Source organism: Peromyscus eremicus, chromosome 5 (assembly GCF_949786415.1).
Source record: "Peromyscus eremicus chromosome 5, PerEre_H2_v1, whole genome shotgun sequence".
Classification (NCBI taxonomy): domain Eukaryota; kingdom Metazoa; phylum Chordata; class Mammalia; order Rodentia; family Cricetidae; genus Peromyscus; species Peromyscus eremicus.
The window spans coordinates 136,270,326-136,286,019 of record NC_081420.1 but is presented as its reverse complement, the minus strand read 5'-3'; the positions used below and the strand labels follow the sequence as shown (position 1 = coordinate 136,286,019).

The following is a 15,694-nucleotide window of genomic DNA, read 5'->3' as shown; positions in this document are numbered from 1 at the left end:
TCCAGTGTTCCTGGGAGGCCGGACAAGGACAGCTAGGGAGGTGGAAGAGCCAGGCTCTACAGAGCTTCTAGAAAGACCCCATGAGACCAGGGACTGGCCTGGGGCCCCCACATTTCAGGGGTAATAGAAATGTAACAACCTCTTCTATCACTCCCACCCCAACTTATCCCAATGTCTCCCGATCAGCAAGGCCTCAAGCCCTCTGCCAGGCCAGTCAGCATCACCCGGCTACCCTGGTTGTATCACAACCCAGAAAGGTGTCTTTAGAGGCTCCTTTGCTTGTCTTACTGGGAAAGTGTGTTGTCTACAGACCCCCAGCCTAGAAAGAGCCACCAGGACCAAAAGAGCTCCTTAAAGCCATTAGGGGTCCCGTCCCCTCATCTGAGCCAGCCTTGAAACCAGAAAGAAGTTCAGGGAAGAGGAAACTTGAGGCGATGCTTTCTGCTTGTGAGGGGAGAGTGTGTCAGTCAGTGGGGCTCAAAGAGACCCTCTCACAGAGACCTCAAGGCCTCCAAGCACTAGGATCCTGCTGGGTGGCCAGCAGGATACTGTTCAGGCAGAGGGGCTTGGGACGAGTTGGTTCTTTCCTCATGAATAGGGACCTAAGAACTCCAAAGCAAGCCAGGCATGGTGGCAAATGCCTTTAATCCCAACACTCTAGAGGCAGAGGCAGGCAGATCTCTGTGAGTTCGAGAGCAGCCTGGTCTACATAGTGAGTTCCGGACAGCCAGAGTTACATAGAGAGACCTGTCTCAAAAGACAAACAAACACACACCAAACAAACCCAAAGTAGAATCAGGAGCCACTAAAGTTGTGGAGCAAGATCGGAGAGATACGTGGAGCTCCCACATGCCAAGATCCCTGCAGGTCCCCAAATCTGCCACATTCATGCCATGGTGTGGGAATTACCCGTATATCTAGAGCAGCCAAGACAACTTCCCACTCACCTTGTCCGGTCACAGAGTACCTGGCCTAGTTTACTTCCCAGCTTCTCCTGGAGCATCGAAGGGTGGGGGTGGGGGGTGAGTGTGGACCTGGGTTGATCTCAGGCTTCAAATACAGAGGAATTACCTTTCTCCCTCCCTGCCACCATCCCTCCCTCCCTTTCTTGACTGCCTCACTATACAGCCCAGGCTGGTCTTGAACTCTCAACCCTTCTGCCTCAGCATCTCAAGTGCTGGGATTGCAGGAGCACCACACTCTGCTTTTTATACCTCTTTATACTTGAACACAGATGGGGACAATCACACATGTCTAATGCGTGTTGCATAAGGGGGAGGGGAGATTTGAGGTGCAGGCTGGAAGTGGGGTTGGGAGAAAAACTGAATCATTTCATTTTAGCAGCCCACCTGCTCCAGACTGATGGCCAAACTGGTCTGTGTATCACATGACCAGTCAGAGTCTGAACTCAGCTCTCAAGAGTGACCTCTTTGGCTGGGGGACGTTTCACAGGTCCAAAATTGTAAGATCAATGGATTTTATGTCCCAGTCTGGACCCCATGAAAGGCCAATGATGTGGCTACCTAGGTCCTCCTCCACATCAGCAATGTCCAGCTACAGCCGATAGTCATGATCTCCAGTGCACTGTGGCCAAGCCTCTGCCCAGCACCACCCCAAACAGACACCAGCTGCCCATTTCTCTGTTTTCCTGACTGAGAAAGTGTCCCCAGGTGCCTTCTTTCCCACACTGCCCTCTCTTCTTTCCTGATTGGCCAAGACATCTGACTCAGCAATGTTAAAAATAGAAGAAGCACAAAAAAAAAGACAGAAACTCTCCAAACTGTGTTGCTTTGCCATGGCAGCAGATAACGGCTTATTTTTATTTTTCTTCTTGACAATCTCCTACAATTTCCAAACTTTCTACAAAGATCTTTAATATCAAAAGACAAATGAATTGGTATTTAAAAAAGAGCATTCTTCCCAACTTGAAGGCTGAGGGCAAGATGAAATGCTACCTCCTGCAGGAAGTCCTCCTGGATTCCCAGTCACGAGCGGTGGTTCTCCAGCCCTATAACTAAAGCTCCAGGACATTGTGGAAGCTTTCAAGGGCTACTGCCAGGTCTGGTTATCTATGTTTTTACCACCCGGCACAAGACCAATGTGTGTTAGTGGGTCAGAATTCACAATAGGCAGTGAGTGTCCTCAGCGCCATCTGCTGTGACTGGAAGATCTCCCCTCAGGAGACCATCAACCTCCGCCAATGTCACCAGAGAGGGCTGTCTTGCTCTTCAGAATGTTGGGTTGAAAAAAGCCCCATTTCCCACAGTTCTTGCCGGAGGGAGGCGTCAGAGAGGCGGAAACTCCTCTGAGGTGTGAGCAAAGGAGGGGCAGCTTGGAGAGGCTCAGACAGGTTGGCCTGGTCCAGCCCAGGAACCTGCCCTGAGCCAGAGGTGGCGAAAGGCCAAGGTCCACAGCAGATAGACGTTTATAGCAGCTCCTGGGAACTGCTACCCCAAAATCACAGCATTGGCCTGGGACCCCAAGCTGCAGGTGGGGGCTAGGGGACCACAGAGGAGGAGGGGGGTGTGGAAGGAAGAGGAGGCCTGGCAGGCAGGTGGGGGGAGGTGCAGAACCTCCTGAGGGGTTCTGGCTTCAAAGCTTCTCCCAGCCCATCAGTGCCACCCTGGGGATCAAAAGTCAGAGGCAGGCAGAGGGCTGCATGGCGACCACAGGGACAGAGCGGCAAGAGCCAAGGCAGCTGTGTCTCAGGCAGAGGCAACAGTTAGGATGAGTCATCCTCCAAGATCTAACCTGACTCTAGCTTGGGCCTGCCAGTCTCAACACCCATCAGCAACAGCTGGGCCCAGAGGTGACCAGTAAGGCAACGCCTCAGCCTCAGCCTGATACAGCGGTGAGGACAGCCCCACAGCCAGCATGGCAGTGTGCTTCGGGGACCAGATCTGGGAGCGGAGTAGTCCCCAAGGCCAGCTAGGTGTCTATCTATCAGAGCAACCGCCCTATCCTTCCAAGGACCAGGGCCTTCTCTAGTAATGCCTCTAACCAACCAAGGCTGGGCACAGCACCGAGCCACAGACAATGTGAGCAGACGCCATGCATGTGTCCTCCCACGGGGAGGTGGGGCGGTGGCCTAGATGCGGCTGGAAGAGGTGCTGCCGGAGCTGATGGGGAGCTTGACGCTGTCCGAGTTGCTCTTCAGAGGGGAGGGACCACCTCGGGCCTGGAGCCGCATGGACCAGTACCACAGGAAGATGAGGAAGCCTGTGGGCAGTAAGGCACATGCACCATCAGTGGCAAGACCCCAACTGGCCCTTGGTCCCTTCTCAGAGTCCCTCTGTGCCAAGGGTCCAGCCATACACTCATGGCCCTGGAGCCACTCAGGATGATTCGACACACCGAGACATATCAGTGGTTCAGCATTGGCCTTACTCAGAAGTGCTGGGAATCTCTGATCCGTACCTCATAGGGGACAAGATGGAGATGTCTAACAACAGGACTTTGGAACAAATCCCCTCACCCCATTCCATCCCACGGTGACTCCATTGACTCCGACATGGCCATGTGACCCCTGTTCAGTCAGCACAGCCAAGTGCAGAGATGTATAGTCCTTTGTGTCTGAATATGGGAGGCACAGGGTGGAGGGGTGTGGACCCTACTGGTCTCAAGCTGGGGCCTCCAGGATCCTACCTCCAGCCCTCACTGCCTGACCTTCAGCCACACTCCCCTCCCCATCCTCCCAACACTTGTTCTAACCACAGGGCTTTTTCTTTGGACCTGGAGCTCCTATACCAGAGCTCCCTGACCTCTACCATAGACAGGACGCCCTAGGCATCTTGTTAAGAGGCACAAAGGATCAGTGTGTCTGAGTGAGCTACAGTTTGCCTCTCCAACAAGCCCCCTGTGATTCTGTCACTGTTGACTCAAGACCACTGTCCACTCCAGCCTGGATGCCACACTTGTCATGGCCTACCACAACTCTCCTACTCTCTGAGTCTCATTGGTGGCTGCACACTTTCTTGACCACACTGTCTCCTGCATGAGGACTGAGTGGGCTGCTCATGCCACGACCCTGGGGCTTAGCATGGGGCCTGCACATAGTAAGTGCTCAATAAAGCCCTGTCCTACATGTGGCCTGGTGCACTCATTTTGGAATGAGACAGCTGAGGCCCAGAGAAGGGAGCATTTGGGGTTCCCTGGGTATCTCTCCCCTTTGCTCCACGTGTGGACAGCATACACCAGTTGGGGGAGCAAGGGCAACTGAGTAGGGGCAGGGCCCTCATCATGCCTACCTTGGAAGGAAGTTATGATACTGAAGAGGTACAGGATGACAAGCTGGAAGGTACCGGAAGCAAAGGAGAAGAAGATCAAGGCCCAGGGAAGGCCGAGGACCAGGCTGAGGCCCAGCAGAGTCAGCATGTGGGGCCACTTCTGGCTGTGTGAACGAAGCCGCAGGATCTGCACCACCATGGTGGCCAGCATGGCCGTGTTGAACAGGAACACCAGGCTGAAGAGGCCCAGGTTAGTGACGTAACTAACCAGCGAGTCCCGGATCCAGCACCTGGGCGAGAGTGGGAGGCTCAGCACGCGGGAGGCTCAGCTTACGAGTGGGAAGGGCGGCCGGGCCCTGGAGGGTGCTGGGCTAGGCGTTGGGGCTACTCATCGGTTACAAGTATCGCTGGCTTTCTGTCCTCGTGCCATTTTTAAAGTTAACTTAGCTTTATTTTTATTATTTTTAATTATGCGTATGTGTCTACATGTGGGTATGTTCCCGTGAGTGCGGGTGCACATGGAGACCACAGAGGTCAGAGGTGTCAGAACTTTTGGAACTGGAGTTACATGTGGTTGTGAGCTGCCTGATGTGGGTGCTGGGACCCAAACTCAGGTCCTCTGCGAGAACAGTACGCACTCTCAACCACGGCCATCTTTGGTGGTGTTTTTAAAGACATACCTAGGTATCCAGTCAGATAACTTAAAAGAAGGAAACCACGCTCTTGACAGTACAAGGTTGAGGCAAACCCACCAGGTCTGGTGCTGGGGTGGGGGAGCACAAATGTCATCTACATGGACCCAGTGGAAAGCATTCCTTCCAGGTCTGGTGCTGGGGCAGGGGAGCACAAATGTCATCTACGTGGACCTAGTGGAAAGCATTCCTTCCAGGTCTGGTGCTCAAGACCCCTAGCTTCAGGTCTAGTTTCAGGACGTCCACTGCCAGCTGGCATAAATTAGGAGGGCAGAGAAGGGCTTCTCCTGACCCCACCTCCACATCAACCCCACTTCCGTATCATCTGAGCCACAACGTGGCCAAGAGTAAGCCCCCATGCCCTCAGAACCAGTGGATGTGGCAAGGGAGCCTGGAGGAAGGCCGTGTGGCCCAGCACCTCTCCACTGAGGTTCAGAGAAGGGCCAGGCTCTGCGCACAGGCACCTGACTGCTGAGGGGCAGACTTGGCCCCTCTTAGTCCCTGTGGTCCTTGGCCCTGGGTTCTGGCCACTGCCAGGCCCATTTCTCCAGTTCACTGGAGCCGATAGCTTCCTGGTCAGCGTGACAGGTGAGGCTGCTGTCCCCGTCCCTCCCTCGAGGCCCACACTCCTGCTCCTGCCACAGCTACTCACATAGAAGGGTAGATGACACGCTCCGGAGTCCGGCGCACAGCCAGGATGATGGGGCCATAGTTATTCACATCGACCAGCGCCACCAGAGTGACCAGGAAGACAGGAAAGCCTGTGGGCAGCAATCAGAGGCTCTGGCTCCACCCTCTGAGCCCCTTTCCTCTGCCCCCAGTGGACCTGAGCAGGTCCACTCTGGTTTCCCATAACGGGTAGGTTCTCTTTCAACTTTGTCCTGTCCCTTCCTGAGTCTCCCAGGAGAAAAGGCCTGTGGTTGAGGCATGGTCAAACAGGGAAGATGGGAGGATGCTGGGGCTGTGGGGGTGCACAGTAAGAGGACACCAGGGACTCTGGCAGGGAGGACAACTTGGACTCACTAATAAGTAGAAATGGGAAGTGCCATGGGAGCCCCTTCACAGAGCCAAGGCTGCCATAGCCAGTGGGACTTTGGTGAATCCTCGGGAAAAGGTGAATGAGAGGGACACAGGAAGAGCAGCCAGTGGGGTCAGCGGTGTGGGGAGGTCAAGGTCTGTGCAATGTCCGAAGTGACCCACGGTAGGAAACTCTGGGTCGCAGTCTGACTTGAGTAGTCCGGGTCACAGGTAAAGTGAATTGTCACCAGCCAAGAACAAAGGCCAAAGCCACAGAAACTCTGCCACGTAGGTTTTTGGGGATCCATTGGAGTCATTGCTAGCCTAAGTGTCCCCAGTCCAGGTGGAGGAACTGGTTGGTCTCCCTCACAGGGAAGGGCAGAGCCCGCTGTCTGTGCTTGCCCAGAAGCCTCGTGGACAGTGGATGAGATGGTGGGTTCTGGGGTCCACTCTCCCCTGCCACTTACCCCAGCCCACGATGCTGAGCTTGAGCAGGTAGCCAGGGACGTAGGTATCGAAGACCTCTACCACCAGTCGGTAGAGATTGTAGCCCTCGAGGCCCATCCAGGAGAGACAGGCGAGCAGGGAGAAATGCAGGAAGATGGCGCTGGTACGGCAGGCTGCTTCAGAGCCTGCCAGTGCCACGGGCTCGCTGAGCAGGAAGCTCACATCCAGCAGGAAGACAGCCAGCAGCAGGTTCATGTGCACCTTAATGGTGTAGTCACGCGACTTCCTCCTACAAGGAGCAGGTGCAGGTGGGCCGGGGCGGGGCCGGGCCGGGGCGGGGGGTGGGGGTGGGGGTTGGGGGGTGGGGGGGGCCCGGGGGCCGGAGGCGGGGCCGGGGGCGGGGCCGGGCCGGGGGCCGGGCCGGGGCCGGGCCGGGGCGGGGGGTGGGGGTGGGGGGGTGGGGGGGTGGGGGGCCGGGGGCCGGAGCCAGGGCCGGGGGGGGGGGGGGGGGGGCCGGGGGCGGGGCCGGGGCGGGGGCTGGAGCGGGGCCGGGCCGAGGCGGGGGCCGGGGCCGGGCTGGGGGGGGGGGCGGAGCGGGCCCTATTTTGTTCTCCCACCTTTTTTTCCCCCTCTTCCCTATGCCCCTCTTCCCAAAGCCTTCCATGTCTGCTTCATGGCTGTCTGCCCGTGTGACGATGAGTAAGTAACTGCGGACATCTGCCCAGCAGCACAGTGTGGTGTACCTGTACCCCAGGATTCTAAGGAGTTCCAGAGTTGTAGACACTGGCCCCAATATAATCATCCTCTATACTGCCCTGGGCTGGTCCAGTCCACCTCAGACCGCCTTCTCCTCTACACAGTCCAAGGATGGGGCTGGCAAAGCGTCTGATGCAGGAAGCATGCATTTCCTATTATTCCCCTGTCCCTGTGCTCAGTGCTCTGGCCACCTCAGCCTCCACAAAGCCGGTCCCTGAGCTCAGAAGTGCATGCCTAGCCTTGGTGTACAGCTGCAGATGCACCTGGTCATGATGCACCTGCTTATGACACACCTGTACCCAGCCCCACCCCTCCTCCTGCTTCAGGACCATTGAAGACCTGCTGAGTGTCTCCTAGAGCCAAGGGTATTTCTCCTCCACCCAGGCAGGCCCGGGGCCTAACTGACCTCAATGTAGGCTACATCACACACTGACAATTAGACAAGCTCTGCCGTTCCCTCACTGCGAGGCCTCAAAAGTCTGCTACCCCCTTTGAACAGTGTGTGGCATGTGGCTACTCCATGCGAAGTCACCTAGTCCGTTTCCATCCCCACTGTGTTGTCGTTACCCTGTGTGCCCTGTGCTTTGGGTTCTAATTGTGCAGATCCTCAGTGCTAACGCTGCATCAGCTAATGTTACCGTTGGCATCCAACGGCCACCGGGGGAGGCGGTCAGCAGGCAGCCCACTCACGGCTTCCCAACAATGCACGTAGTTTGGATAAAGCAAGCCAAAGTAGGCGTCCTAGCCTACAGGGATGAAGCAGAGCTACCCTACTTCCTCTGGCCTACCTGGAGCAGAGGTAGGCAGCAATGGTGAAGACACAAGCCAGCGCAGAGATGACACAGCCCACGTAGGACAGGAGCGTGAGGTAGTGCTTGTGAGTGGCTTCTACCTCCGTGGATGACACCTGTGTGGGGACAGGATGGCGGGCTCAGCATGCTTCCCTCCCCACTGGCCAGTGTGTGCTCCTGAACAGGCTGGAGCTAGCAAGGCCCTCCCACCTGAACGCCCCTCTGGAGGCCTCTGTGACTTCCTCCCATCCCAGGCAGTCTCTGACCCACAAAGACCAGGAATCATCATCACCCAAGAAGTGGGCTCTGGCCCAGCCTGAGCCGCACAGAGCCCTAGCTGAGGCAGCGTTAGCTGGGGATTGCCCATTTGACAATGGTATCAGGCACCAGCTGCCAGTAGAAGCTGTGACCAGAATTTGAATTCTTCTGGGACCACTGAAGCTGCTTCAGGCCTGTGGCCCAGGAGATGCTCACCATGTGTGCTTGGAAGAGCTGGTGTCAGGCAGAGTATGTATTTTTGACTTGGCATATTTTCTCCTCACAGTGGGTTTATCGGGATGTAACCACATTGTGAGTCAAGAAGAATCTTTGCTTCTATGGTGTTCAACACAAAGGTAAGCTCCCCAGCTTCCCACGCCAAGGGATTCTGGGAGCATAAGGTTGGGTCAATAAAGCCCTTGAGATTTGGAGACTACAAGAGCCCATCTTGGGCTGGAGAGATGGCTCAGAGGTTAAGAGCACTGGCTGCTCTTCCAGAGGTCCTGAATTCAATTCCCAGCGACCACATGGTGGCTCACAACCATCTGTAATGAGATCTGGTGCCCTCTTCTGGCCTGCAGGCACACATGCAGACAGAATACTGCATACATAATAAATAAATAAATCTTTAAAAAAAAAAAAAAAAAAAGAGCCCATCTTGGTGCCTTCTGGTTGGAGGCACATAAGAAAGAGTTTCCTGGCCCAGGCCTGTGGGTGGGGATCTGCATTTTCATCACGCACCAAAACTTGAGAACAAATAACGAACAAGAACTTAATAGACCATCAGCTAATGACCTGTGAGGCCTCAGATGTGTCACTCGGGCTCCTCTGAGTAGGACGGTGATGGGAGCTACCTTGGATGGTTACTTGGGATTAAATGAGTCAGTGGGTTCCAAGTACATAACACAGCACACGAGCTTGGCCTGTGGCCGGACCGCAAGAGAGTTATGGCGGAGATACCTACCATCAACACTGCAAAGTAGGTCAGGTGGCTGCACAGGCAGGACGTCTGTGTGTCTCTGTGGACCGTCTCACAGCCCGCGCTGCTCCAGCTCCCGGGGTCGCTCGCTGAAGGGAACCCATGCGACTCTGGTCAACCACCATGCCCTCAATACAGACTGGACCATTCCTGCAAGCTTGTCCTCCACCAACAGACCCCTGGCCTCCGTCACTCCCTCCTCTCATCCATCCCCGGGGATCCTCATCCCTCCCGGGGACCCCTTCATACTCACATGTTGGGTCTTCAACCCAGAACACACACTGTAGAGTCACATTCTTCTGTGGGGACAAGAAGAATGGGCGCTCCATCATTCACCCTGTTTCTTCCATAGTCAACTCCCCATGTTTCTCTACAGCCCACCCTGTGTTCTCTTTGCCCACCTCCTGTGCTCCCTCTATAGCCCGCCTTAGTATTCTGTCCAGTCTACCTTACCTTTCATTCCTTCTATGGCCCACCCTTCATAGTCTCTTCACAGCCCACCGGGCACTTCTTCCCCTCCCCCAATCTGGGACCTGGCTGTCGGGTGCTCTCAGCCAGGCCACCTTTCCATTACAGACAAGTGAGCTGGGAGGGATGGGAGCAGGAAGGGACTCTAGCCCTACGGTGTGCTTGCTCACACTTACCGGCTGTGGCTGGTGCCTGAAGGTGAGTACCACGGGCTCTGAAAGGTTGCTAATTTTGGTGTTCTGCACAACAATACCCAAGACCTTCTCACCCAAGACTTGGCTGGAATTCTTGTCCTAGGTGTATGAGGTTGGGGAACAGGTCAGAGGTTTAAGGCTGAGAAGAAAAGCTAAGAAGGCCTCCACCCACTCTTGCTAGACTACTATCATTTCTAGGACTTTGCTCTGAGAGCCTTGTGGGTCATTCACACTGTCGTGAGAACAGCACCACTTACACCTCTCCCAGGAGATTTGTGCACGGCAGTGCCCTTTCTGCTTTTATGGGAGAGGCCTTGGCTCCTGGAGGAGAGAGATTAGTTACTGTCTTCCCACCTCTCTGTCAGATATACAAAATCAGTTCCCCAAGGGGAGACTCCATACCTGGAACAAGGCTTGGCTGCTGAAGTCCACTACCAGGAGCCTCTTGGCGGCATCCCCACGCCGGCCTCTAGTCTGCTGGAAGAGGGCCCGGGGCAGCAGCACTGAGTACGCCTGGACCTCACTCTGCTCCTCCTGCAGATCAAGGACCCTTAGTGCCTGGCCCAGCATATGCCCCAGGTTCCCCACAACCTTGCACCAAACAACCTCCTTCTAATCACTGTGCTCTGGGCAATCCCACAGAGGTCAGGGAGTCAGGTGACGGGAGTCTAGGCTAGGAGGCCCTCAGTGGAGTCTTATAATCTGGGTCTTCAAACACCAGCTCTCCCATGGGCTGTGGATTGTCCCTGGACCCAGGGAAAGTCAAGGTGTACCATGCTATATGGAGTGCTCCCATCTTCCCTTTTGCCCACCCCACCCTAGGTCACCTGACCTCCCGCTGGGAGTGGATTTGCAGATCCTCTAGCCCGGCTGTGGGTGGCAGCTTCCACACTGTGGCATTGACCAGGTCCTCCTCAAAGGATACTGTGTCTCCCACGAAGTTCACAGAGGTCAGCTTTGACTCTAGGCTCTGTAACTGCCTGGTGTGGAGGAGAGCATGGTAGGTAGCAGAGGGAAGGGCCAGGGCAGGGGATCTGGGTACACGGGACAGGCAGGAACAGAGAGGAGAGGGGGCCAAGAACAAAGGACACGAGGCAGCTGGGTATGGAAACGAGGGAATGGTAACAAGGGACATTGTTCTGGAATTCAGTCCATGGCTCTGACCCACTTATGCCTGTGCTGGTCCCAGCCTCTCAGAGATGCAGTGTGCCAGACTCCAGAACGGAGTCCCTTGTGGGGAAGAGGCTGGGCACTGCCTGACTGTGAGCTCTATCTGTCTCTGCTGACATCGCAGCAGGATCCAGTCGGGGAGATCCAGCCTCAGGGAAGGTATCCCCAGCTTCTCCAAGCCCAGATCTCCCTCTAATCCCTAAGACGGTAATCCCCACTCACTGGCTGATGAGCGCAGCTGAGGGCCGCCTGGGGGCCTTCTGAGGATGCTGCAGGAACCTGTTGAGCAGCTGCAGTTCCTTCTTCAGATCACACAGGTCCACAGACGAATTGTGGGAGACCTTCTGTGGGGCATCTGGGAAAGCAAGAGACCACCTGAGGTTGCCACCTAAAGCAATGGCCAGCTCACACCCCTGTGTGACCCTCATGTGGTACTCCATGCTTTCATTTACTTTACAGAAGGAACCAAGGGTCCAGGAGGCAGAGAGGACCACAGGTCACTGAAACATGAGCAAGGCTGTGTCTCCTAGGGTCTGCTGCACATGAGCATAGAAAGCTCTGAGGGCCCGGGCTCAGCAGATCTTCTTTGGAAGAATGTGGGTTCTGTGTGCCAGCTCTGGGGACCTCACAACCTCTAGCCTGTCTCCAGGACCCCTCTACCTGAACCTCTGAGAACTCGGGCATCTCCAGGATTGAGGAGACCCAGGTGGTAAAGGCAGGTGGGAAAAGCATCCGTTCCCTAGCCCACAAGGGCATGGTCCCCAGGCCTCACTGCTTTCCTAATCTTTGACCCTCTTAAGTCTTCCTGTCCCTACCAATCAGCTGCTAGATTCACATCCCAAACCCCCAACGTGTTAGCTATGTAGTTCTCTGTGCCTCAGTTTCCTCTTTATTGACACGAAGGCATATGGAATGCCTACAGTTCATGTTGCTTCTATCTGTACTTTGTTGTTGTTGTTTTTCAAGATTTTTTTTTTTTTTTTTTGGCTTTTCGAGACAGGGTTTATCTGTGTAGTTTTGTGCCTGTCCTGGATCTCACTCTATAGACTAGGTTGGCCTTGAGCTCACAGAGATCTGCCTGTCTCTGCCTCCTTGAGTGCTGGGATTAAAGGCATGTACCACCACTACCCGAGTGTACTTTGTTTTTTTTAAATAATTTAATTAGTTAATTAATCTATTTATTTATTTATGTGTGTATATATATATATATATATATATATATATATATGTATGTATATGTGTCCACGCTGCAGAGACTAGAGGAAGATGTGGGGGCTCCTGGAACTGGAGTTACAGATGTTTGGGGGCTACCCGATGTAGGTGCTGGGAACTGAACTCGGGTCCTCCGCAAGAGCAGCAAGTGCTCTTAACCACTGAGCCGTCTCTCCAGCCCTTGTACCCTGACTAGAAGCTGGACTGTGGCTCTCTGCCAGTGCTGACATTTTCTAGTGTTACACCCCCAAGTCAGGTTGTGATCCCCACCACCCTCCACTCCCTATATCCTGACCTGCATGTGTTTAGAAGTATGACCTCCAGGTGTGCACTGTACCCCAAGACTCGTAAGTAATAAACTCCCTCCATCTCTTGCTCTCTGTGAGAGTTAATATTGATTAACTACCTGACAGGATCTAAATCGCCTAGGACGCAAGCCTTGAGGCGTGTCTGTGAGGGGTTATCTAGGTTAACTTAACAGAGGTGGGAAGATCCACCCTACAAGTGAGCAGCACCATTCCCTAGCCTTGGGTGCTGGGCTGGGTAAACAGGAGGGAAGCTTGCCGAGCAGAAGTACTCATCACACTGCTTTCTGACTGCGGATGCAAATGACCAGTTGCCTCCAGCACCTGCCGCCAGGAATTCCCTACCACGATGGATGATACCCTAGAACTGTGAGCCCAAATCAACCTTTTCTCCCTGAAGTTGCTTTGGTCAGAGTATTTCATCATAGAGAGGAAAAGTAACTAAGGCACTCTCCTAATGGCTGAAGAGATGCCATGGCCGTCACAAAGATCTTAGATCATAAGAGGGACAGACAAATGGTCCAGGGCTGATGTAGGTGTTCTCCAGTGTCACCCTCTACCCGGCTCCACCTTCCTACCCTCACCTCTGCCTTTTCACAGAGCTTCCAGAAGTTCTCCTTGGATCCCACTCCTCCCCTCCTCAGACACCTTTCATGGCTCCCAACTGCTAGAGGGCTGCTCAGGTTTGGTGACCACAGCGGCCATCGGCACCCGGGTCCACCGTGCCCCCCATCCCACCTGCTTTTGTTCCTTACCGTGGAAAGAGAAGAGGAAGCTGGCAGCCTCAGGCAGGCTGGCGTTCTGGGGGCTCCGCCAGGAGCTGACGGAGGTGGCGAGCAGTGGGGCCCCCTGCTCCAGGCTGTGCGCCTGTTTCCGGAAGCACAGAAGGCTGGAGGCTCGGCTACTCAGCAAGTAATCGTTCTTGCCATAGCGCAGGTGGAACCTCCCGGTGTGGCGGCTCCAGTAGAGGCAGAAGTGATAGAGCCCTCTGGGCTCTGGGAAGGCGTGGGAGGAGCTAGGGGCTGCAGGGAAGGGGGCGCGGATCGTGAGGGCCTCCTCCGTGTTCCACACAGAGATGTGCAGCTCTGAAGTTTGGTCGTAATGGAGGAAGCTCCGTGTCGTCTGGTTCCGCTGGCCACAGAAGCGGAAGTCCTCTCGGGGGCTGCCACCATGGGCACCTGAGGAGGCAGAGGCTATAGATGGGACCATCCATGGGCAAGGACCTGGGATTCACACACATTCCAAAGCTCTATACTTCAAGGGTCTATATCTTGTATATACATTGTCTTTCTCCTGCTCAAAAATTACTGGTTTCAAAATAAGAAGAAGAAAAAAAAAAAAAACCCTGAAAACAAAGAATGATTTCAAAGTCAAAAACCCAAGTTTAATAGAAGTTATTTAGTGAGACCGTAGTTGCCATTGACTGTTGCACAAGTGTGCACGGTCCAAGAACGTTCCCTGCGAAGGAGTGAGAGGCTGACACCCAGTCCGTGATCCCCATCCCAAGCTGTGCTCTGTGGGGCTGAATCTCGGAAGGAAGAGCTGTCCTCAACCAGCTTAAGCGGTGCTTTGCAGACCCACCCCTTACCCTAAGAGTCCACACACAGACATGGAGGTATTAAAGTCACAACAGTCCCAGGGCCCCAAGAAAGCCTACCTGGAGCCAGGAGGAACAGACTCAGTAGGAAATACCCCATCGGCCACAGCAGCTGGACAGCCATTGTACTTCCCAGAAGTCAACACCTGGAAAAGAGTGAGAGCATTATAGGGGGCCGCCCCACAGTGAGAGGCCTGTGTACAGGTGGGGTATGAGCTAGAGGTCATACAGAAATGGTCAGCCCTCTCCAGAGCAGCCAGAGGCTATTGAGGCACAGCCACCACTGCCTTTTGTTGTTCTGCCACATAGTCTAAGTGGCTCACAGAGGGTCCCAGAGGCCATAGAGTGGCCCTGTCTAGAACCCACCTACAGCCACCATCTTGCAGCTACCAGGAGATACAGGGCAATGGGCTGTCTGAGTTTTCCCTAGGAACAGCGCATCACAGTCCCCGAGGTCTGGTTACTGGAAGCCTGCCTCTGGGACCAGTCTTAACTGCATTTGATACCCCCACCCCTACCCCACCCCACTGCCTGGGTCTTCTATCCCCACACCACCAGCTGGCCCAGTCACTCCTCATTCAGCCTGCTTGTCCCTGGCCACCCAGAAACAGTCTAGCACAGGAAAGCAGCAGGGTGAACTAGCAGGAAGGACGCTTTCTGTCATGACCACCAGGGGGAGCCAGCCACCAAGGCCTGGGAAGCTGGAGCAGAGAAGTGTGATTTTTCTTTGTGGTGTCCCACCCCCCACACCCACCTCCACTCCTATCCCTCCCTCCCGTGCCCGATAAGGGTCAGTTCCATCCATGCCGCACTGACTCCATGGGCCACTAATTAGCTGAGTGCCAGCTGGCTACCAGCCTGGGCACCTCTTTACCCTATACCTACATGAACGCACATCAACACTGAAAGTGTCCTCATTGTTGGCTCTCCCAGCTGGCCCAGTGACCAAGCTGGGTGCTGACATCCCCAGACTATCATCCCTCGGCCTGTGGGGAACTGTGTCAGACCACAGTGACAGACACTCCTCTGCCACAAAACCAGGCAAAGGAAAGCCTAGGAACTTGGGGCACAAAAGGAGTCTGAGTTTGGAGGAAGATTAGAAAGGCCTCCTAGAAGAGATGGATGCTGAACTCAAAGCCAAGGTGGTCCAAGCAGGACCTTACTGTCTCCTTCTCGGGCTAGCCTCATTCTGGTCATGCTGGCCCCGCAAGTGAGAGCCAGTCCCGTGCACCCAAACATGAGGAACAGCCAAACATGAGGAACAGAACTTCAGTTCCTGAGGCCGTGGTCCTCATCTGGTGCTGGAGCATCACACAGAGAACAGGAAAATGGTGGGGGCAACTAGTCCTCCATGTGGGCATAAGGCTTCCCTGTATCCTATCAAACCACCACCAGTAACCTACAACCAGCAGAAGAAGGGCCAGCATCTGGGAACAGGCCAGAGCCCCCCTTCCCTTCTCTGGGCAGTCCCTGTCACTGTCACTCAGCCTTCCGTCCAAATATCTCTTTTTGCAGGTAGATGCCTCACTTCAACTTGAAGCTCACAAATCACTTGAAATTTCGATCCAAAATCCACTTTCTG

At 54.7% G+C, this 15,694-nt stretch overlaps 1 protein-coding gene across 3 annotated transcripts in view; it reads right to left on the bottom strand.

The window, feature by feature from the left end:
* Nucleotides 1-1,781: 1,781 nt before the first annotated feature.
* Nucleotides 1,782-15,694, bottom strand: part of Adgrg1 (adhesion G protein-coupled receptor G1) — a 38,426-nt gene continuing 24,513 nt past the window's right edge. For all 3 annotated transcript variants that reach the window (XM_059264594.1, XM_059264592.1, XM_059264593.1), the window contains exons 2-14: nt 14,173-14,258; nt 13,271-13,693; nt 11,221-11,353; nt 10,661-10,808; nt 10,231-10,362; nt 9,811-9,927; nt 9,420-9,465; nt 9,152-9,255; nt 7,927-8,045; nt 6,403-6,671; nt 5,571-5,679; nt 4,248-4,516; nt 1,782-3,219 (exon numbers count right to left, since the gene is read on the bottom strand). In XM_059264594.1, the coding sequence (XP_059120577.1) occupies nt 3,089-3,219; nt 4,248-4,516; nt 5,571-5,679; nt 6,403-6,671; nt 7,927-8,045; nt 9,152-9,255; nt 9,420-9,465; nt 9,811-9,927; nt 10,231-10,362; nt 10,661-10,808; nt 11,221-11,353; nt 13,271-13,693; nt 14,173-14,236 (2,064 nt within the window). In that variant the 5' untranslated portion in view covers nt 14,237-14,258 and the 3' untranslated portion in view covers nt 1,782-3,088. The remainder of the gene's footprint in view (nt 3,220-4,247; nt 4,517-5,570; nt 5,680-6,402; nt 6,672-7,926; nt 8,046-9,151; nt 9,256-9,419; nt 9,466-9,810; nt 9,928-10,230; nt 10,363-10,660; nt 10,809-11,220; nt 11,354-13,270; nt 13,694-14,172; nt 14,259-15,694) is intronic.